Source organism: Astyanax mexicanus, chromosome 20, assembly GCF_023375975.1.
Source record: "Astyanax mexicanus isolate ESR-SI-001 chromosome 20, AstMex3_surface, whole genome shotgun sequence".
Lineage (NCBI taxonomy): Eukaryota > Metazoa > Chordata > Actinopteri > Characiformes > Acestrorhamphidae > Astyanax > Astyanax mexicanus.
Window position 1 is genome coordinate 20,736,434 of NC_064427.1, and position 24,731 is coordinate 20,761,164.

Consider the following 24,731-nt stretch of genomic DNA (forward strand, 5'->3'; position numbering starts at 1 on the left):
GATACACACGCACACATCCAAACCCCTACATACACACACATCCAAACCCCTACATACACACATACACTTTCGTACTGAACAGTACTGTTAACCGTACTATAAACTGTGCTATAAACATAGCACAGAAATTACAATGTTTCTTGGTAATAAATCTGATACTGTTGGAGGGCGTATGTGTAAGTACGTGGGTTTATTCTGCCGTTGACTGTGTTTGGGGATCTTCCTGGGTCCTTGAAATTCTCTGAAATAATAATATAGAAAAGTCAAAAGTGGCATGTAGGGCTGCAAATAACACTGGAGTCCCCAGCACTTTGTGTAATGCGGTATTGTTACAAATGAACGGTTAGTCGACAAATTCCCATTACCGATAATATCAACTAATCGAAGCAGCCCTAGTGGCATGATACCCATTCTTGACACCTACCAGGTGGAGCACCAGAAGCTCAAAACCTGCATCAATATCAACAAGTTACAACAAAGTTGTAAATAATAACCAAATCTACCAAACACACACATATTCTTACTTTCTGTGCTAGGTATATAAAAAATAAGGGTATATTTAAAAGGTCTTTGTTCCAAATGAAGCGATGCATGAAGAACCCCACCACAGAGTTGATACTAAAGGCTTGATACCAGATTAAAAAAACAAACAAAAAAATAACGTGTAAAAGTGTAGAGCTGCACAATACAGGCAATATGCACTATATATATATATATATATATATATATATATATATATATATATATATATATATATATATATATATATATATATATATATATATATATATATATATATATATATATTATGGGTGTTTTTTGGGCTGCATTTTAAAATAGTTCCGCGCTGCAAACTCGAAATAAACTTCTTTATTTACTTTGAGAACTCTCCTCTCCTCTGTGCTATCAACTGAGCTACAATTCAGTATAGTTGGCGCTCTGAACACTGTGGTTAAAAGCAAATGCTCTAATTAAACTGAACTTTAAACAGCTGGTACAAATTAAAACAATCTATTAAAAATATTTAAAAATAACTCTAAATGATTAGCAGATCAGGACATCCGTATCTAGCGCATCACTAATCAATAAACTCATATAGGCATATAATCAGGTCTTATATAAATATGTAAATGATTACAGGTGTGCTCTGATTGGACGCTGGGTCTTGCCACTGTAAAAAGGCTCTCATAGGCTACTATTGGGTAGTGCACCTCCTGGTGAGAGATCTGATTAATAGACATGCCTCCACAAGGAACTCAAAGACTCAATCACAATCGATCGAATCTATAATTGGAAAACCGTACAAATCACAGTATCTCTCTATCTCTCTCTCTCATATATATATTGTGCAGCTCTACAATACAAGGGCAAAATCTGGAGACACTTTTCTACACACACTCATACACACACAGCTTTAACACACCTCACATTCACTTCTTTCATCTAGAAAGAAAAAAAAAAAGGAGGAAAATAATGATAAAAACATACACCACCATCCCCAATTTCCCATAAAAATAGCAACCTCATGTAGAAGCACCTTTAGATAAAGCATGGCCCTCTCGCTGCTCGGAACCCGACAGCAGCAGCAGAAGCAGCAGCAGCAGCAGATCTCCCAAGCCTACAACTTAATCACATACAACACAGACGCAGACCAGCCGGTGACTCATGCTCCCATAATCCTCCTGGGCAAAGAGGAGGTCATGAATTCAACATAAATAGCCTCCTATAGAACGCTCCATCCCATCCGCCCACGCCGACCGGTCCATGCCGTCCACTTCCTCCTCCTCCACTGATTGGCTGGAGAGATTCTCAGAGTCACAAAGCGATGAAATGATGCAGAGGAATGGGGGAAGGAGAGACGGGTCCACACGAGCGACAGGAGGCAGAGCGACAGGAGAGGACAGAACGACAGTAGAGGGGTGGAGGGAGGCCAAGGCGGAAGACACAAGGACCAGAAACAACCAGCTCCAGTGAGCATGCTCAGTCCGTATATTCTGCCACTATGGACAGCAGCACCGTGATGTCATCAGGCTTTCCTCCTGCAAATCAATAAAAAAATAATCAGATTAAAACTCAATAAATCAGTGGCCAGCTAAAAGAGGTGCTCAGTATTCTGGGAAATACATTATCGTATCGTTTTAAATACAGTATTATTTTAGGATGTTTTTTTAAATCCTGAGCATTACTAATTGAAATGGAAGAAATGGGAGTATCTTCTCAATTTACGCACCTGCCCTCACCTCCAAACCCAAACAAAACCAACTTCCCAACAACAGAACCATTCAAAAGTTTGGACCCACTTCTTCTTCTCATTTAATGTGTTTTCTTTCTTTTTGATTTTTCACATTGTAAATTTAATTTAATTAAAAATTTAATATTGAAGACTATATTAAAGCCATACAGGAACACATGCAGAATTATTCTGTAAACAGAAAGTGTTAAAGTGTTTAAGTTTTAGAAGCACTGTGTCTTAACTGATTTCTATTTCTGAAACTGAGAACCAGCACTACACTACACTATACATCCTAAATGCTTGCAGAAATTCCTTTTACACTTACCTCTAACATTCAGGCCGTTATCACAGGCGAACTGGGCAAAGGGGGACATGTAGTTTGGGTCGTAGGCCAGCTCGTGTGCCTGCTCTGCAATACTGCGCGCCGTCTGCTGGATACTATCGTAGTTGGTGTTCTGTGAGAAAGAAACCACAAATTAAAAAAATTAATTACTGGGTTGTAGAAATGACCTGGGTGTTTTATTTCTTGAGAAAATAACTAATATCTCAACTTGCCTTGAGCTTCTTGAGCTCCTGCAGGATCATGTAGTCCGGCATGTTGTCGAAGAGGCCGTCGGTCGCCGTGAGGATGATGTCGCCAAGCTGGACATCGAATGAGGATCTGTCTGCCACCTCGGGACTGAGAGAAACACAGAGAAAAGTCAGTCAAATTTAATCAATAAAACTATAAAATGTATATTGTTGAAACAATGGTGTTAAAAACAAATGAACAAACATTTTAGAATGGAGCTATTACTATTATTAATTATTTATTATATTAATCATCATTATAATTTATTTATATAGCATCTTTTCTAAAAACTCAAAGTGCAACACAAGCATAAACAAGCATGCATAAAAGCAAGAAAAATGCAGGTAAAAACAGCTCCTAAAAATGACTAGGAATAATAGGGGGCTAAAATTTTTTTTAAGACATTTTAAATATATGTAAAAAGAATAAGGAAAAAGAACATAATGAGTAACATCCAATCAAATAAAGAATCCAAGTAAAAGTAGATCAGCAGGTATAAACTTTCCTAAAGAGATGTGTTTTGTATAAACTTGGTTTTTAATACAACTTTAATGCTACACCTTTTAAATAAAGCAACACTGCAGATACTAAACTGCTGTGCAATTTGTAAAAAGAAATTACATATTATATATATATTCCATTCATTTATTTATGCTTTAATAAATGCTTTAATACGGCAGCAGCACTGCTGTAAAAACAAAGAATCGAGCTTAAAACCAGGCATTTCCTGATCCATTTAAACAGGCTTGGATCAGCTCTGATCCTGATTCCATTCAAAAGATCAGACTGGGACATCTCTATTTATATTCCTGACAATATTTCTAAACAATAAAAAATTTATATTTCATTATGGTGAATAATTCTAAATATTCAGTAAAATAATTGTATGTTTCTGTAATAAAATGGACCATCTTATACGAACATGTGGCCTAGTTATCTGTACAAAGAATAAACCTGCATTTCAGAGGAAAAGCAATGAGCTAATCCTCTGTAAGTAGCACTACTTAATCTGGCCTGAAATTCCAGCTGGCGTGTGTGAGCAGGGCAGCAGGGCAGGAGTTCACCACGGCACAGTGAGAGGACGAATGTGTGTGTGTGTGTGTAGATTGGGGATAGTAACTGGACACCCTGGGTGAGAGACATGTCGTCCAGACCCGTTACGATCTCTGGCCCGAGTCTGTGGTGTTGGTTGGGTTTCCTGGAACCGGGCCCTAATGCAGAGTTTCCGTCTGATCCAGAGCTGTGGGCGCCGGCCAGCAGGAGCTCAGAGACCTAAAGACCTCCACATGCTCCTGGAGGAGGTGGGGGGGTGTAGTGGGTGCTTTACGAGGTGAAGGAGGAACGGAGAAGAGATCAGGAGGGATGATTTCAGAAGTGCTGGACGATCTGGGGTCACCAAGAACATGTGCAGCACATTGAGCAATATATACTGTAGGCAATATGAAGACGTTGAAGAGGTTTCATTTTATTGTAATGAATTTTATAATCAATAAAATAAGGCTGAAGGATGTTCTCTTCACAGTGTCCAGCTGCTCTGGGTTTTCTATTATACCAAAGTTACCACTGTTAGTTCTGACCCTGCATTGTGATTGGCTGAGAGGTGTTTTTAGAAGAGTGCCAGTATTGCACGGTAATGGCACTCTGACTGAATCTCTTTAAGTATTACTCTGACACATACACTTCACGTAATGTTATGTAATGCTTAAAGAATTATAATTATACAAGTAAAAGACTGACCATGAGTCACAATATATTAGACATAACAATTATAGTGCCCTATAATAATTTAGTCATTACTGTAGTAAATTAACCAAAATTAACTAAAACTAAACCCAAACAAAAGCAGCAACATTATAAAATTTATAAAAAAGGAAAAAAAAGCCCAAATATATTATACATGTAAGAGTCTTTACTGTCTTTCGTTAATTACTAAAACAAAACAAAAAAGATAAATGCTGGGAAATTGTCCGCTGTTATACACAAGGTGTTCCAAACCACACAAAAGTACAGGTCAAAAGTTTAAAAACACCTTTTTTCTTTATTTAACTTATTTTCTACATCATAGATTATATTACAGTCATGAAAACTATTAAGGGACACTGTTTGACATTGAAATTGCGCAGTAAACAGTATATATAAAAAATTGTCCACTTTTCAAACTAGTCCTAGGAATTTCAGCTAATCTAGTCAAATTTGGGCTTGATGCAATCTTAAAACACTAAAGGTAAATAATTATACAAAAAATAATGACTGTGTGGCCCCAACACCTTGATCTCACAGGTACAGGAATGCTAAGATATATGGCCAGAACTCTGTCAGGGATTGTTGAACACACTCATTTACAAGGACATTTTGAGGGAAAATGGAACGTTTGAGTCAAATCAGCCTTCAGTAGCCTCTACAATGCCTAGAAAACTTCAAATGTACAGTCAATTGACAGTTGTGAATATATTTTATTTATATATATATATATATATATATATATATATATATATATATATATATATATATATATATATATATATATATATATATATATATACACACACATACACATTATATATATATATATATATATACACTGCTCAAAAAAATAAAGGGAACACTCAAATAACACATCCTAGATCTGAATGAATGAAATATTCTCATTGAATACTTTGTTCTGTACAAAGTTGAATGTGCTGACAACAAAATCACACAAAAATCATCAATGGAAATGAAATTTATTAACCAATGGAGGCCTGGATTTGGAGCCACACACAAAATTAAAGTGAAAAAACACACTACAGGCTGATCCAACTTTAATGTAATGTCCTTAAAACAAGTCAAAATGAGGCTCAGTATTGTGTGTGGCCTCCACGTGCCTGTATGACCTCCCTACAACGCCTGGGCATGCTCCTGATGAGGTGGCGGATGGTCTCCTGAGGGATCTCCTCCCAGACCTGGACTAAAGCATCCGCCAACTCCTGGACAGTCTGTGGTGCAACGTGACGTTGGTGGATGGAGCGAGACATGATGTCCCAGATGTGCTCAATCGGATTCAGGTCTGGGGAACGGGCGGGCCAGTCCATAGCTTCAATGCCTTCATCTTGCAGGAACTGCTGACACACTCCAGCCACATGAGGTCTAGCATTGTCCTGCATTAGGAGGAACCCAGGGCCAACCGCACCAGCATATGGTCTCACAAGGGGTCTGAGGATCTCATCTCGGTACCTAATGGCAGTCAGGCTACCTCTGGTGAGCACATGGAGGGCTGTGCGGCCCTCCAAAGAAATGCCACCCCACACCATTACTGACCCACTGCCAAACCGGTCATGCTGAAGGATGTTGCAGGCAGCAGACCGCTCTCCACGGCGTCTCCAGACTCTGTCACGTCTGTCATGTGCTCAGTGTGAACCTGCTTTCATCTGTGAAGAGCACAAGGCGCCAGTGGCGAATTTGCCAATCCTGGTGTTCTCTGGCAAATGCCAAGCGTATTGCACGGTGTTGGGCTGTGAGCACAACCCCCATCTGTGGACGTCGGGCCCTCATACCATCCTCATGGAGTCGGTTTCTAACCGTTTGTGCAGACACATGCACATTTGTGGCCTGCTGGAGGTCATTTTGCAGGGCTCTGGCAGTGCTCCTCCTGTTCCTTCTTGCACAAAGGCGGAGGTAGCGGTCCTGCTGCTGGGTTGTTGCCCTCCTACGGCCTCCTCCACGTCTCCTGGTGTACTGGCCTGTCCCCTGGTAGCGCTTCCAGCCTCTGGACACTACGCTGACAGACACAGCAAACCTTCTTGCCACAGCTCGCATTGATGTGCCATCCTGGATGAGCTGCACTACCTGAGCCACTTGTGTGGGTTGTAGAGTCCGTCTCATGCTACCACGAGTGTGAAAGCACCACCAACATTCAAAACTGACCAAAACATCAGCCAGACAGCATAGGTTCTGAGAAGTGGTCTGTGGTCCCCACCTGCAGAACCACTCCTTTATTGAGTGTGTCTTGCTAATTGCCAATAATTTCCACCTGTTGTCTATTCCATTTGCACAACAGCAGGTGAAATTGATTGTCAATCAGTGTTGCTTCCTAAGTGGACAGTTTAATTTCACAGAAGTTTGATTTACTTGGAGTTATATTGTGTTATTTGAGTGTTCCCTTTATTTTTTTGAGCAGTGTATATATATATATATATATATATATATATATATATATATATATATATATATATATATATATATATTCAAACTGCTTCTCTACTCCACTCTGACTGTATGGAGACAGTGCTGAAAATAAAAAGGTGCTTCTTCTTCTTCCCCTCTCTCTCTTTGACATGTTCTGCTTTATGGAAACTAAGAAGTCAGCTGACAGAAGTCAGGAGGTGTGTAACAGTGAGATGTTTGAAGTTTGAAGTCTGGTCTCGGCTGACACTGTGGGAGAATGTCTCCACAACATTAAACATTAAAAAGGTCCTGCTTAATTTTAGCAGCTCACGAGGAGCGCGAGAGACACCCCTCCGGCCGGGAGACGGGATAAAGGAAATATTCCATACACAGAGCCGTGATTGGCTGGGCTGAACAACTCCTGTGACCATAGTGTTCTGACTGGATGGTTGGGTTTTGGCAGGGAGCCTCTGGCAGGTCAGCAGCAGTGAGGGGATGGAGTCACATGGCTCTCGCTTGGCCTTTCGGAGAAAATGAAAACACTGGCACGCACTGCACTGATTAGACCGGTGAGCCAACTCTCAGCAGAGTGGTCAATCAGACCCAGCTGACCATCTGCACCAATCAGAGGAGCCGCTCAACCCAGGAACCTCCAGGAATAGCCCACTCACTCTCTCCGTTTCTCCGTCCGTCACCTCTGTACAAGGACGTCCAGCGGCTGGACCACTGCTGCCAGGCCAAATTTCACAATAACTGGCCTGATTGCACTTTAATAATCAGCAGAGCAGCTACTGATGACCTGCATGAGCTCTTCTAACAGAGGGGTTACGGAGGCTACAACAGCCAAGTACTATATACACACACACACACTAGTGCATCTCAAAAAATTACAATATCTTTGAAAAGTGCAAATCAGTGATTAAATAATTTTAATATTATATATTATATATAAGACCAATTGGTACTTTTGGCTGTGTGGGCAGTGTGGCAAATCCTCCTGAAAAATGAAATCTGCATCTCCATAAAAGTCGTAAGCAGAGGGAAGCATGAAGTGCTGTATGATTTTGCGGGAAAACAAAACTGCACTGACTTTAGACTTGATAATAAAATACAGTGGATCAACACCAGCAGATCACATGACTCTCCAAACCATCACTGATCATCAGTAAATTTTACATTTCATTTGTAAATCAAGGGAGCAGAGTCTGGAGGAAGAGTGGAGAGACACACAGTCCAAACTGCTTGAGATCTAGTGTGAAGTTTCCACCAATCAGTGATGGTTTGGAGAGACATGTCATCTGCTGGTGTTGCTTAGTTTATGAAATGATGTGCAGTTGCATTGTTTGAATCCCGCTAGGTTAGGCTGGAGAACCAGTGGGCGTAAGCAAAGGGTGGAGGACAGATCCTTCATGTATATTAATAACCCTCCTTGTATTTCAGTTACAGGAGGAAAAGTGTAAAATATTTAAAATCACTGTTTTATAAAAAGTTCTTTGCAGGCTTCTGATAGAAGCAAATCTAATATATCTACTGAGATACTCTCTGTAGCTTTTATGTGTGAAAGGACGTCCATTCTCTAGTATGCTATTTAAAAAACACTTTTCAACAATAATTTAATTAATCAAATTGCGCATACACAATTTGTCTAGTCGCTGTAAAAAAAAAAAAAAGATAAATACTGCCAATAGAATAGGACTCACTGGAGCAGAATAATTGGAGATAATCAACATGCATGATAATTCTTGAGTTATATAGATATAAATTAGTTTAAGCTCCTCAAAAGGTTTTTCAGCGCTCTTGCAGCATTTTTCCATGGATATAAAAGCAAAATAAATTTTAACACCTTTGATTTCAGAAGCAATGTACATGCAAGTGTACCAATATTTTTGTACACCACATACAATGTATGTAAACATCCTAGCAGCTCCACAGTGCTAATCTACAGAAGCCAAACCTCAGGTGAAGTGATAAAGAGAGATCCTCAATAGTGTTAAAAAGACGAGCTGCAGAGACCTGATTCCGCCTGAGTGCTTAATCCGTTTATTAAGTATTACCCCCTTATTTACAGTTTAAAGGGAAGAGCATGTCCTCGAGGTGTTCTCCTGTGTTCCCGGGAAGTATTTGGACGGCGGGTCCAGAGCTAGATCAGATGGAACACACCCAGATGGGCGTTTCCTTTCGCTGTACACATGAGCCTGTGTTACTGCCAGCACTAACCCCCCCACCTCCTCCACCTCCTGCACCTCCACCCACCGCTGGTGCTGGTTACAGCGGTGAGGTAAGAGTGATGATACAGTGCAGAGTATTAAAGGGGTTTAATACGGATTAGAGCATCACGATTCAATCGTAACTGACTCTGAAAAGGTCAGGATTGATTGTAATTGATTGAGTTCATTACTACACAGAACATTATTACATTTAGAGGAGAAATTAAAACCTTGTATTGTTATTCTTTTAGACTAATGTCCCCACAGTCACTGGGCCTGTTCATAGCTGACATTAAACATGCATTTCTTTTGTGAATGATATCTAGATCTACTTTGACCAGATTCTGTTTACATTTATTAATAAAATGCATCCTTTGTGTGACCAGATTAGATATGTAACTCATAAAATATTTAGAATGCATCATCAGATATTAAGAAAACATGCTAATTTTAAGCTCTGGAATCTCTTGTCAGAAGAGCTTCAGCATGTTCGCATTTGAGATGTATGGCAAGTCATGGTACTCTGTGTGGGTTGCGGCCTTAAAATTTGCCGCCCACCACCATTCATCCAACTACAACCAAGTGCCATTTCCACATTCAGGTTCGTCAGGTATAGAACACAACAGCTTGCTGCAGCCGTTGATATGGGTGAGCTGGCTATTTTTTTGCAGAACAGGTAATCACTGAGCTTCAGTAAGGTTGCTAACTATAGCTGGGTCATTTTTAAGCCCACTACCACAAGTGTAATAGAGATGTACATTTCAATGTCCAAAATGCTCATATTCACTTACTAAACACAAAAGTCAAGCTGGCAACCTGAGTGAGCTTCACATCAGGGGTAGAAAACTCAGTGTATTCAGTGTTTGAAAATGCGACTTCTGTAGGCATTTCACAAACTCACCCTCTCAGATTTACTACTGACTGTTCCTTTAATTTACTATAGTAAGTTGTTGAACAATTACCAAAAAAATTCTCTCTCATGTACAACTTACATTATTTTTAGACATTTTCAGTACTTCTTTCATTAAAACTATTATTGCTTACATTTGTACTATTTAAGAAGACTTGTCTATACATTTTATTTTAGCTTACAAATTGGGGATTTTTTGGGGAATACTTAATTCTGGTAGAAACCTAATTCAAACCACACCCACCTGTCACTCAGCACCACTCCCTCAGCGCCGGGCGGGGCGATGGAAAGCTGGAAAGGTGTGTTAAAGTAGTGCTGCTGCTCGTCTGACCGGTGGACCACCTCCCCACCCCGGACCACCAGGAAGCCGGAGTCCCCGAGGTTACACGTGTGTATCCGATGACTCCGCCGGTCCAACACCACGATACACGCCGTGCTGCTTCCTGCAGAGAGAAGAGATAACTTAATTAGTTACACTGATGATCTGCTTCCAGTGGCTCCTTTTCTATTGGCTTCTGGTACAATATATTTGCATACTGGGTGTGTCCCCCAGTTTCTGATGCTCAGTGACCGTGGAGAAGGTCTTTTAGAGTCAATAGGACTTAATAGAACAGAGGTGTTTAAGCAAATTAAAAGGGGGACCAACACAATATTAAGGGAGTGATTTTCAAATATTCAATGTTTTAAGCATTTTATATTTTATATATAAAAAAAAAATATTAAAATGTTTAATTTCTCTCTCCTGTAAATATGGATAATTTGAATACTTTTAATTTGAATATTTGAATATTATATTTTTATCTTGTTCTTCTATACTGACCAGACATTCCCACTGCTAGCTGTACCGTTTATGCCTATGCCAACCCAAGTTACAACCCTGGATTTAATTTGATTTGGACGGTATAAAAAGTACAGAGTGTTATTAAAGTGTGGGAGTGAGATGGAGAGAAAGAAATAGAGAAGAAAAGGTCATGGATATCTTCTTTCTGAAGATCAAAGAGCCAAATGTTCCACTGCTAATTGTCCTCCAAGTGTATCTGCAGTCATCTATGACACACAGCTCTGAAAGGACACGGTTACACGCCACCAGCACATCTCATCACACAATACCAAACACAATATCATACAACCTTATTTACTATTATTAACCAATTATTAACCCCGGGGGTAACGGGGGCGAGTAACACGAAAAGTAACGTAATAGTTAGCAGCTAGTTACTATTATAGTGGAGTAACTCAGTTACTTTTTTGGAGAAGTACCTAGTAACTATAACTAATAACTTTTTCAAAGTAACATGCCCAACACTGTGAACAACTTAGACAGAATAGACACTGGGCATGTCTAAAGTCCCTTAGGATAAAACATTTCTGAAGGTTAGATTATATGAACAATTGCTTTGGGACATCTACACTTCTCTATTCATTACTCTGTAGGTCAAAGTATAAATACTAGAGTTTAAAATACTTCTGTAGAAGTTAAAGAATTCTTAACTCAAGCTTTTTACTCTTTAAGTAAAAGTATAAAAGTAAAAGTAATGTAAGGGGGGGGGGATGCCATTAGGAACAAAAGCCTATTTTTAAAATGCAAAGAGTAGAAAGTTCAGATAATTGTGTGAAAATGTAAAAATAATTACTCCAGTAAAGTAACGATAACCAACATTTCTACTGAAAGTAAGAGATCCAAGTATTTGTACTCAGTAACTTGATATCTCTGAACATGATCAATCACGCCTGCACACTGCATGAGTATCTGACAGTACAGCGGCCGTGACCGAGTGAACCTGCGTGAGAACGGTCACCTACCGACCTTTCGGGCATCAGGCATGCATTCCCAAAATAACACTGACACTTAAAGCATGGCACAACAACATGCCCGCCTCACCCTAGAAAGCCTTGATGTCAGGCTGCTTCTGAAAAGTGACCGATGAGTCTGAAATGTCAAACTCGCCAAAAACATGCAAGGTCCATTTCAGCAGGAACAGAAACAACCCTGCAACCAGAACTGGCAGCGGCAGTGCTTAAATATATACAGATTAATACTAAAAAGTATTAAAGTGATAAACCAGAATCTGTTTTATATTTTAAATTGTTTAAAGTAGCACCTCTTGCTTAGATAGAGAGAGTTTTATACATCTTGGCTGGATTTTCTCAGTCAGCTTTATGAGGTAGAGTCACCTGAAATTCAGGCTTTCAGTTAACAGCTGTGCTGAACTCGTCAAGAGTTAATTACTTATATAGTTTGCCACTTAATAATGTGTTTGAGAGCATTAGTTGTAAAGTTGTGAAGAGGTAGAGTTGCTATACAGTGAATAGCTCTATTTGATTAATGTTCTAATCCAGATTATGAGAACTACTCAAATAAGTAAAGAAACAAATGCATTTAAAAAGAAAAAAATAAAGGTTAGTCAATTCAGAAAGAAGAATTTCAAGAACTTTAAAAGTATCCTCAAGTGCAGTCACAGCAAAGACCAACAAAAACATTGTAATGATGAAACTGGCACTCATTAGTACTGCCCCAGGAAAAGAAAGAGCGAGACTTTCAGATAAGAGCACCTGTTTTGGTTTAACACTTTTTTTAATGCTTTATTCTTCAGATTAGCTTCAAGATCTCAACTACTATCTACAGAATGAGACAGTTTTTTGTTTACTGAATTTATGTATATCTGCATCTATTCTAATGGTAACCGGAAATTCAACAGTATAATCTCTCTTATTGGCACCAGAACCCAGTTATAACACGATTAGGAGCCAGAAACCTGGCTATTGTTCTTATTTAGGGACTAGAGGCTGTTTAGAACCAATGTTAGCATCAGTATCACTGCATTATTGCATTATTTTGTATGTGGAAGAGTAAATAGCTGGGTTGCTGAGCGATGTGATGCTGCATGTGGGTCAGGTATCTCCCATAAAACAAACTGTGTACAGACTGACCCGCCAGAAATACCGTCCTGCCGCTACGCTAGAGTTTCAGTCACTCCGGCTATTCGTTTTTATGACAAAGCGAGCACTGCTGCATTCACCGCTGAGGTACATTCTGTCCGGCTCAAGTTGGTCAGGATGGCACTATAAAATATTAAAGGAATAGTCTGGCACACAATCACATTTACGCAATTCATCCCCTTTAACCCAACTGCAGTAAATCAGGGAAGATGTGTTTGGTAGCATGGTGCTAACTGCAGGCCTAAAGTCGCTAATCATCATGCTAACTGCTGGGATACCAGATACTGTTATTTCTTAGCTAACTGCATTAGCCTTGGTGCTCCAGTGTAAAGATGCTAAATTTTACACACCAAACAGGACTTTTGATTACCTAAATTTAACTAGTAGAGGGTTTGAGTGAAGTGTGGTAAAGATGAGATTCAGCGCAAATATGTGGCCAGCCAAAAATGTTTATTGAAAAGATCAATATTTTATAATAATGTGATATAGATTTGTTATTGTGGTAAACGGTACACATCTTATATGAGTTTATTGTGGATTTAATAGGTGCTTAGAATACACACTGAACAACTTCACATTTCACTATAGAAAGTATAATATTAGTATAATAATCAGTGCAGCATATTTTAAGTTAAAAAAAAAAAAATCACTATATTTACTTTGCAGTTTTTAAGAACCTGCCAATACTAATGGATTTAATCTGTCTGTGTAAATATTGTGTATCGTGATAATTTCTTAAAATAATCACAATAATATAGTGACAATATTTTTGCCATTTCTCCCAGCCCTAGTGGTGATGATCTTCAATGGTTTCATATAGGAAGCGCTCTGGCAGGCAACAAGTCCCTTGTGATGCTGTATGTTTGTCTCGTGTTCATGCAGTTGTGCGTGAGTTCCGTGAGTGTAAGTTATCTACCGAGCTATCCATTAGTTTCTTCCACGCTTAATTTTGTCCAAATTTCCTTGTATTTGTGACATAATACATGAAAAACAGAAAAGGCGATAAATAATAAACTGCAGTTACTGTATAATCCTCTTAATCATGTTGAAAGCCCACACTGTATGGGATATAAATGAACCACGATAGAAACTAAATTGTTCAGCCAATCAGTGTAGCATGCCGCTTCACTTAGTCATAATTTATTTGCATAAAGTTGAGAAATTTCTTAACTCTGTTTGCAACACAGTGACGGAACAAGCAACAGTTACAAACTGCACCTCACCATTGGAAATAAGTTTCAGCTGGTGTTTGAAACTTCAGTGTTTTAAATGTGGTTGATTCCAAAAAGCAAAAGTACATTTCATATTTATAAGCTTAATATATGGCATCTGGGTGACCGAGCTGAGGGAAGGTCTTTGATCAGTTTCTAATATGCAGTCTTGGACATTTCTAAGGACCAAAGCAACCGAACACAGTGAATCATCCACTAATTCCTTCATGGAACAGAAACAGGTTTGAGGGTTTGTTTTAGATGGATGAGAAGGAATGTCCAGCATCACAGTGTTCACACACACTGACTCATCCTGCAGACATGTTCTTTATTTATTAAACTAAGCCACAAGTGAGTCACCATATGCTGCTTCTTATTAGCGAATAAGAAAGTGTGTGTGTGTGTGTGTGTTCTTACCCAGCAGGGGCAATTTGTTCTGTAGAAGTTCGTAGTAGGCTGAAGTGAGGATCGCCACTGGGCTAGTGGGGGTGAAGCGACCCTCCTTCACCAGGCGTTCACACGTCCTCATCAGCGTAGCAGAGAACTGAGACGGATCCACACCGTAATCCCTCCATCCACCCACGCCGTCCGCCACACCTGCAAAACAGAGAAAGAAAAATAAACAATTTTATTACGCAATACAACGTCCAAATGTTTGTGGACACCCTTTTAAAGTAAAGTAGTGCAGCATTCAGCTATGATATATTTTAAAGTTGCACCCATTGTTGACCTGTTTGTTAAGGAATAAGTGGTCAGGCTGGTTGGAGCTGACAAAAAGGCTACAGTAGTTCACTCAGCTAAACATTTTCTATAGTTGTAGAAAACAAATCTTCCAGACCAAAGGATCAATACTTAGTCGGTCTCAAAACGTTGGTTTGCAGCGTCCCTGGAAAAGACCCCCAACACAACATTGACCCACCTCTAGGAATAACTTTAAAAGTCGCTTTGAATAAGAGTGTCAGCTAGATGCCATTAACGTAAATAGAATGCTTTCCCAGCCCAAACAAATAGAAAGGAACTGTTTAAAAAAATAATAATTAAGAACACCTAAAAGTAATTGTGAGATTGAAGCCCAATTTATACTTCTGCGTCCAACCAACGTCGTAGCCTACTTGTATCCACGCAGTGAAGCATGTTTATACTTCTGCGGGTGTAGATCAGTGGCTCTGCGTCTCTTTGCAGTTAAAATCATGAAAGGCGGGACTGTGTGGGGGGAAACACAAGGCCCAGTGGACCAATCACAGCTGCGTCAGTCTGCAACACATACTTACATTTTTTAGAGAGATACACGTCGAGCTACACCGTAGGGTAGGCTATGGAGTAGGTTTGACGCAGAAGTATAATTAGGCCTTGACTCAGCATTGATTAGATTAAAGATATAATACTTAAAGCATAACAGTCTAAAGGGGTTTAGAGACAGAAGCTGTTCCTACGTAATAAAAAATACCTCACACACACTTACACATCCTGCATATGACCCAGCATTGTGATGGTAATCAGGCCAGATGTGTATTGTGTGTATGGAGACAATGCATCAATAAAGCAGATGTTTCACTGTGAACCAAAACCAGTTCTCTCACTTCAGCCAATCACTAACAAGGTCACACTTACAAGCAAGTACAGACTATCCACAACTGCTACACATCTACAAACCATTCCTTTATTACTAATTACTTTCTTTAACGTTACGGTGATAAAATCACATTTCAGCATTTTAGTGTTTTCTGGGCTTTTTTTAGTGGATGTTGTTAAAGAACACAAATTATCTGCTCCTTCTATCCTGCAGCTCAAGGCTGAGCTGTGAATAAATGACCCTCTGAGTCAGTTCTGCTACAGCGGGAATCTCAGCATGATTAATCAACACTTCAGTGTCCGGCAATCCCTCACACAGAGAGAGAGAGAGAGAGAGAGAGAGAGAGAGAGAGAGATAAAGAAAGAGACCTGGAGAAAAACAGAGAAAGAGAAAATGTAAAGTAAAAAAAAAAAAAAAAAAAAAAAGGAGAAACAAAGAATTTGATTGAACGGGAGAAAAACAGAGAGAAAGGCAGAAGTAGAGAGAGAGAGAGAGAGAGAGAGAGAGAGAGAGAGAGAGAGAGAGAGAGAGAGAGAGAGAGAGAGAGAGAGAGAGAGAGAGAGGTGAGTGCGCACAAAGTGAGAGAGAAAAACAGAAATAGAAAGAACACAGGGAAAAAAAACAAAGAAAGAGAGAAAGAGAAAGGAGAAAACTAGAAAGAGAATAAGTGTTTGAGAGAGTGAAATGCTGAAATAGAGGAAAATGCTGGGACTCCTTATTACTGACGACTCAAAAGCACCTACAGAGCAGCTTCTACTGCATCCTCTAAATTTCAGAGTTAAGAGGAAGAGAGGAAGAAAAGAGCAGAGACAGAGAGTAAAAACTAGATCAGACAACAGCAAGAAAGAAGAGGATAAAGGAAGAAAGAAAGGAAGAAAAACGATGTACAGAATACTTCGGTCGTTTCTGTTCTGTAGAATAAACAAACGTCAGCAGACTGGTTGAGGTTTATAAGGTTCAGAATTGCTTGTGTAATCTGTCGTCACTGCGGCTGCTGAAGAACAGAGCTGAGGTCAGGAGAGGAGCAACAGACAGTACGATCAGACTGAAGATAATAACCTTTTCAATAACAACCCTGCAGAACTCAACAATCAGTTCTTCATTACATTTAATAAAGTGTACCAGAGCAGGAACAGTACAGACCCTGGAAGATCCCCACAGACCCCCAGAGACCTGAGGACGGACACACAACACACTCAAATCCCACACAGGACCCATTCCCCACAGGAGGTACCGTCTAAATAATACGAATTTAATAATAAGCGATAAAACTCCAACGAATGTCCAAATAAAAATCACAGCAGTTTAACTTCACCCACTCAGGACGAAGTGGATTCATTTGTGCATGAAGAAAAACACAGGACAGCCAATCAGAACTCAGCTCAATCTTATACATTAGCCTAAAAGTTTGTTTATTTAGGAATCAAAATTATCATTATTTGTCAAAAAATATTGGCTCTAAAAAATATTTTTAAAAAGATATAGGTTTTTCATTCATATACTACTCCAACAATACCTACATTTAGTAAACAATAACCAAAAAAATCTACAAACATGTCTATTTGCTAAACAGTTACTTTTCAAGACTTTGATATTGTATAAAAATTACAAAACTAAGTGCATGCATATAAACTGCAAATAAAAATAAAAATAAATAAGAGTAAATAAAGCTAACAGCAACACAAATACAGAACAGACTGGCTTCAAGAATATCGCGATAACACAATATGGAGGATTTTTATTGTGTCAAAACATTTGGCGATATTATTGCAAACTATAAGATATGGCACACCCCGTATACTGAAAGATAACTAGCTTAATTTAAGTCAATTTGTGCTTTATCATGTCTGCTGGGAAGTTAAAAATACCTGTGTCCATAATAAAGGAAAACAAAAAAAAAATGTGTCAGAAGGCTACTACTGCACTATGTATCTTTGGTGGAGCTGCACAGTTCATCTCTCTAGAACTGTGTTAAACTCCCATTAATATCTGGTTCATGGCACTTTTTAGTTGAGGCTGCAGATGGGTTCAGGGTTCAGTAGAGTAGAGGTTTCAGGGTTCTATTTAAAGCTGCTCTTCTCACAACATCTGAAAAGGCCCTCGAACTGTTTTAGCCGCTCAGACGTCACCAGCACAGTTCATATGTTACACATGTGATGCAACAAAGCTATGCAGCTCTGTCACATAAGCAATGCAACAAGGACAGTTATGCATACCATACACAGCATCGTTGCATAACATACAATGCACGCGGAAACTCTAGTTATAATTAACTCAACATTACAATATAATCACGTTAGAAAATGTATTTGCAGCATCAGTTCTAGACTGAGGTTCACTACACACGGATTACAGAACATTCAAGCTGAGCACAAAGGGCAGAGCGCTCACTAGACACTTTTAAAACAGAAAAATATATTTAGCGAAATTAAGGAACATGCATTCTTACTCTAAAATTTGCCTATATATTGTACAGCTCTTTCAGCAACTGCATTAACTACATAGAAACAAGCAGGGGTATAAGAAATAACCAATATAATTAAGTAGTAAGACACCCATTTTTAATTCTGTATCAATTTTTTAAAAACACAGCACAGATTTTTGATTATTAGTTTAGTTTTTAAACCCCGTACACTAGGTCATGCTGCTCCTGCATCAGCAGCCAGAGTCTGAGAGAGAGAGCACAGTAGGTCATGCTGCTTCTCCATCAGCAGCCGGAGTCTAAGAGAGACTACAATAGGTCATGCTGCTTCTTCATTAGCAGCCAGAGTCAGAGGGAGAGTACAGTTGGTCATGCTGTTTCTCCATCAGCAGCCAGAGACAGAGAGAGAATATAGTAGGTCATGTTGCATCTCCATCAGCAGACAAAGTCTGAGAGAGAGTACAGAAGATCAGATTTCTTTCTGGGTGGATAGAAATGCTAGTTGGTATGGGCCAAAATTGTTAAAAAAAAATCTTACAATGTTATTTAACTTCAAAGAACATGAATCTCAGGATCAGATCTTCTACCGAGGCTGTACACACACTGGGTCATCGTGACCAGGCGGAGAGAGGAGAAAGGCGGGACGCCGCATTCCTGTAAAGACTGCGGTCGGACTCATCACAATCAGAACTTTCCTAGAAAACATTTCTTCACCACACACACACGATAGATTCCACACGGAGGACCATACAAGGAACTGATCCACTGTTTCCACAACTCACACACTCCTCACACACACACACACACACACACACACACACACAACTAAAACAAACCCGGGCAGCTCAAAACCAGGTGGTACAGGCTGGGTTGCCACAGTAAAGAGAGTATAAACACTACTGAGGACGGGATTCCAGACGCCCTGCACAAAAGCAAAGGCCTCATTCCACACATGCACACATGCTAGAAACAAGACCTTATGGGCAAAAGTTCAACCAATGTTGGTGCTATACCTTAGTCAGATATGTAAATAACAGGTGGTCTAATTAGACACTTCCTAGAGACTTTCTACAAGGGGATGTAAAAGAGCTTCCCTCACGGCCCTACAAAAAGGCTCTCACCTCAACGCTAGATTTGGGTAGTGTGCCACCTGGTGAGAGATCATTACTGGATAGGGCTGCACAATATTGGAAAAAATTTACAGGTCAAGTGTCGAGCACTCAAAACACGAGGAAAACAACAATAATTGACCCTTTAACCAGGCATTTATATGGTGTCTGAAAGGGCGAATAATACAACTGAAAACTGACTGAGATGCACAGCTTTCAACACGTGCTCACATTTACAAGCACATACCCAACCATGTGGATGGAGGCCTGCCCCTCGAGCTTCTCAGGCTGCAGCAGCCTGTCACTCACAGACACAGAGACAGCGCTGTGTATCTACTTCTTGTGTTAAGAATCAAAACATCGCAACATGACGTGTTTGATTTAATTGCCTTAACTGACATATATTGTGCAGCCCTATTAGTGGCAGACTTGCTTCAGTGATGCTTTTGAAAAAATGTATAAATAAATAATGCCAGTGATATGAAGACTATATAATAGCATTATAACACAGTTATACCCGTTTAAAGAGCAAGAAACTTTTTTTTATAGATGAAGATCTAGTGGTGAGATATAATGTATCATGACACAAAAAACTATATATATATTGTGATTGTGATTATATTTGTTTTGCTATTCACTGTATTTACTTTTAATTGTGCGTTTGCAGTCTATATGCATGCACTAAACATGCTTTAGTTTTGTGGTACATTTTTTGATTTAAAATATTGAGACAAATATTGAGAAAGCTGTTACATATTCTGAACTTAATAAATAAAACATCAATAAAGTAAAATTGCTGCTTTTTAAATAGACAAAAATTACATACTAGCTCATTCATATTAATGGGCTCTCACACACAGACACACACAGCCTGTGATGAACTTTCAGCTGCCTGTCACCTCAGACCCACATCGTGATCTATGTTGTGACAACGGCGTGTGAGAGCACCAATTGAGGTGTATATAGAGGTGAACCTGTGGGCGGCTGATCCTCGTCTTAAGCAGCAGCTCATTACTGTAATTGTAGCGCTGCTGATCCCGGATGTGATCGGGAGTTTCTCTTCAGAGTAAAGCTTTTAAGGTCTATCAGACGTTAAGGTTTAGAGGTGGCTGCCAGACTCATCAGGGTAATTGGACTACTAGTACATCAGACACTTTAATAAAAAAGGTCAGAGCGGACGACACGCCATTAATGCTGCAGGATTTACAACCTGGACAGGAATGGGTGGACACTCAGCACTCACTTTAATAAATCAGCAGATTCTAATATTCCTGAAGGTCTGAACCACCAATCAACACTCGGACATGTAGGACTGGAGTAAAAATGATCTATATACACTACTAGGCAAAAGTTTCAGAACACCCCTATTATTTTCTATTTTTGCCAATTAAGCTCTTCAGGTCTAGTGAACAATTGTATAAAATCTATATCATGTTGTTCTTTTAAAGATACCACATTATTGGTTATCAGCTTAGAGCTGGTAAGTAGAAATGGAAATAAAAATAGAAATGAACTCTGTAACTATTAAAAGAAGAAGTTTTTTCTTTAGAGAAATTACAGATGAAGCCAGAGAGTGGCAAGTCCTGTTTCCTACACCTTTAAAAGACTCTTGGTTTGAAACTGGAGAAAACTGCTACAGGAAGACGTCTGGCTGACCTACATGGAAACAACAGCTTTAGGCTTTAGCTCAGCTAAATTGATTTAACTAAATCTCAGTTTCAGCAGAGAAGAGAAAAATTAGAGTTAGTGTGACAGGTGAAGATCTGCAGTAATAATGTCATTGATATTATAAAGATAAAATAAAAAGCAGCCTGTCTGGGCCATGCAGCAATGCAGCTACTGGACTATTTTATAATAGATGTGCTCTTAAACATTTCACAGGTAGTGCATATTTATTTATTTATTTATAAAAGAAAAGGCTAGAGCAAAACTGTTACTATTCCTGGTTCCTCAAAAAATCTCTGGAATATTCAGACTGGACTGGATATTCAGAATATGTTCCTTAGTTCCGTCCGATTTCTTAATGATACAGAAAAATCCCAGCATCCTTTAATGGATTAGGTACTGGCTATTTTAAGTCAGCTCCTGTTTCAGTCCTTAGCTTTAATAATTGCTTTGTTGGCAGAGCTCCCTTTGGCATCCTCCAGGCACAATCAAACGTGCATTATTCTTAGCCCCAGAACTAAAAAAAAGTGTGTTCACTGTTACCCCAGCATTGTAACATAAGGCAAATTAAATAAATTATATTTAATTACTTTAAGTCATGGTACAATGTGTTTGATACAAAACCTGTATCTTAATAATCAGATAATCAGACAGACAGACAAAATAGACTGGGGAAGCTGAACTGGGGGGTGGGGGGCCTTAAACAGCCGGCTTTTTCGTTCCCCCACATGGCTCCATAACAAAGGAAACTTGAGCCGGAAGCTACACAAAAGCCCCTTTTGTTCCTGACTGCATTTAAAGAAGCGCCAAGATAAAAGTCACCATTTTAGTTCTTATTCTGCTAAGTATTTGTACATATGTGCTTGTAAAATAATAATACGTATATGGAAAATATTTGCACATTAAAGATAATACTATAATACACATTATTTTTACCAGAAGTGGCAGAATAACTCCTATTCAGATACTTTGTCATGCATAATCCAATGATTTATGTTAAAACAATTGCTGCACTTTGTTCAATTAAACAGATTTTTACATTCTTTCTTATAAAATGTACAGTACAATCAGTGCTCTTTAATCAGTGATGACTCGATAAACATATTGTTGATACGATAAAAGAATGTATTGAGCGACCCTTTATTTCACTAATTGTATGCATGCATATGTGCTTGGTTTAATAAACATGTGGTTGTTTATTAATATAATAAAGGGGGGTTATTTATGCTTAATTTTGATCTTTGTTTTGTACTAATTCACATTAAAACATCCCTTTAAACAATCTAAGTTTGGACAGGATATGGCTGTATAATGGATAATGCGTCTACAATCTTAATAAAACGTCTGTACATATAATTATGTTTAAAGATGGTTTATGCTTTCCCTTGTTTTGTATTAATTCACCATAATACATAATTTTAAACTATATAAGTGGGATATGATGGGTCTGAATAAGATAAAAGGTGTCTATAATCTTTATAAAAAGGTCTGAACATGGAAATAAGCTCTTTTAAAGGCTCATTTCTTAATTCACGAGCAGCAGCTGGTGGATGTGCGCATGTGCGAGCCTGCAACGTGGTTGAGCTGTAATATGGCTGCCTCCATGCTCAACCATTCTGACCTTTACGATACAAAACACTGCAAAGCTCTTGATAAAAAGCAACCACGCGCTTCTACAAAGTTCGACTCGAAGATTGATAACGATATCTGAGCATGCATTTAGTTTTTAATCCGGTTTTAATAGTGGATACTCCTGTGCAATCCGGGTTATTAGCTGTGTTTACAAATGAAGTGAGTAGATATGATGCTGGTATAGCAGCTTAGATCATTAAAACTAATAAATACGCTGTTTAGCTGAGTGTTTCACTTTATTAAACTACCTAAATCTTAAAATTATCAAGCGTGTTCACGTTATTGTGGCCGCAGGGGCTCGTGCTGGATCTCTAGGTATCTAGGTGAAAGGTCACCTCCTACACAGGCTGCTCACTACACCCTATACACTGCACCCTGCACCCTCAGCCATCTGCTTGGGGATAGTTTTACCAAGATCACTAGAAACCTAGTTATCTGGCTACATCTTTTGTGAATAAACTTAAAAGGTGTATTAAATGGTTAAAACAAAAAAAAAGTAAGGTTATTTCAGGTGAGGGTGATTCCTGCACATACACAAACACACTGAAAACACACTGTGTGTGTATGTGTGTGTGCTAGAGTGTGTGTGTCTGTTTGTGGTGCAATGCAATGCTGGTGGCACTTTAACCCTGAAGGTCAATCATCATTCTGTGAATGACCTTAGCTATAATGGCTGTATCTGAATGCACTATAATACTATGCAAATATGCTTAATGTAGCTTAAATACCAGCTGTTTACAACTAAATATGACTCATTTTAATCAGTAAATGAGAGAGAAGTAAGGCCAGAGTTAGCTAACCTACTTCAAACAGTTACTGTTGTTTTTAGACAGAACAAACTATGTGTAGCTGTTAACCAACAACATTCTCTTAGAAAGCTCTAACATACAGTGTGTGCATTTACTCATTATGTTTTTGTGTTGTGTGTATATATATTTATATATATGTGCTAGTACTACGCACCCAATTTTTTGTTTGTTTGGTTTGTTTCCACTCATCTATACTATACTATTGTTGGGTATTGTTGATGTCACGTGACAATTAAGCTAGTTAATATGATTAAATTTTTTATTTTATTTTATTTAAGCTCGTCTAATTAACACACAGTAGAAGAAATTAAGGTAGCTAGACTACATATATGGTTCTAATCAGCAGACGATGAGAGAACTACCTGACAAAGCTACTGCTGAACCTGCCAATAAACAGCGTAGCTAATTGATTGACATTTGAGTTAATTAATGAATTAGGCTCACAGGTGAGTTAATTGATTGACAGGTAACAAACTAATAAAAGCTGTAGGTGTATAGGAACCTCTGGCAAGTTAAGTAGTTAAGTAAGCAATGAACGCAGTCCACCCACCCAGCACGTCCGCGGACCGGTGGCGGGCGATGAAGCACGCGTCGTCCCCGTAGCACATCCCTTTCTTCAGGATGCCCTTCCTAAAGTCCTTGCCGAAGCCGCAACTGGCCGTGATCAGGCTATAGTCGCGGCCGTCGGTCTGAGACAGTCCACCCAGCACGGCCCTGGCCACGATCCTCCCGTAGGAAAGCACGGACAACATCCCCGCTGTCTCCGCGACGCGCCGCTAACCGAGAGCCCGCGTCCACCGGCAGCCAGCCGCCGGCATAGAGCTCCGGAGCACAAGGTGGAGAGGCAGTCTGTGGAGGAGTCTGCTGCCTGGCTGACCCTCACTCAGCCCGGCTGAGAGACTCACAGCAGCCGCCTGGGAGCCTGGAGGTCTGTCCCCGTATCGTGTTACACCGACTCCGGCTCAGAGAAGTGGAGTCCACCCGCGCCCGTCCTCTACGGTGCTGTCCCGCTTCTGTACTGGTTCTGTCCGGTTCTCCGTTGGGTTTTAAACACTAGCCGGTCTCGCGGTGCTCCCCCACAACCGACATCTTCACGCGCCGCACTCTCGCGCAAACAAAACACCGCCGCGTTCAGGAGCAAAAGTACACGGGACATACGGGTACTCGCGTCACGTGGCTCCAGGCCATCAGAGCGTTTGGGGGCGTGTCAATAAAAAAAAACAAAAACAAAGAAACAATAAAACAATAGTAATATTATTTTAAATAATTTTTCTTTGAAGTTTGTAATATATTACTTTATTACTTT

The 24,731-nt window shown here is 39.4% G+C and overlaps 1 protein-coding gene across 1 annotated transcript; it reads right to left on the reverse strand.

Moving 5' to 3' along the window:
* Positions 1-787: 787 nt before the first annotated feature.
* On the reverse strand, positions 788-24,582 carry pptc7b (protein phosphatase targeting COQ7 b). The gene is made up of 6 exons (XM_015602893.3): positions 23,976-24,582; positions 14,633-14,812; positions 10,309-10,507; positions 2,789-2,912; positions 2,559-2,688; positions 788-2,039 (listed from the first exon to the last, which is right to left on the reverse strand). The coding sequence occupies exons 1-6, from the start codon at positions 24,175-24,177 to the stop codon at positions 1,981-1,983; spliced, it is 894 nt and encodes a 297-aa protein (XP_015458379.3). The 5' UTR covers positions 24,178-24,582; the 3' UTR covers positions 788-1,980.
* Positions 24,583-24,731: the final 149 nt, after the last annotated feature.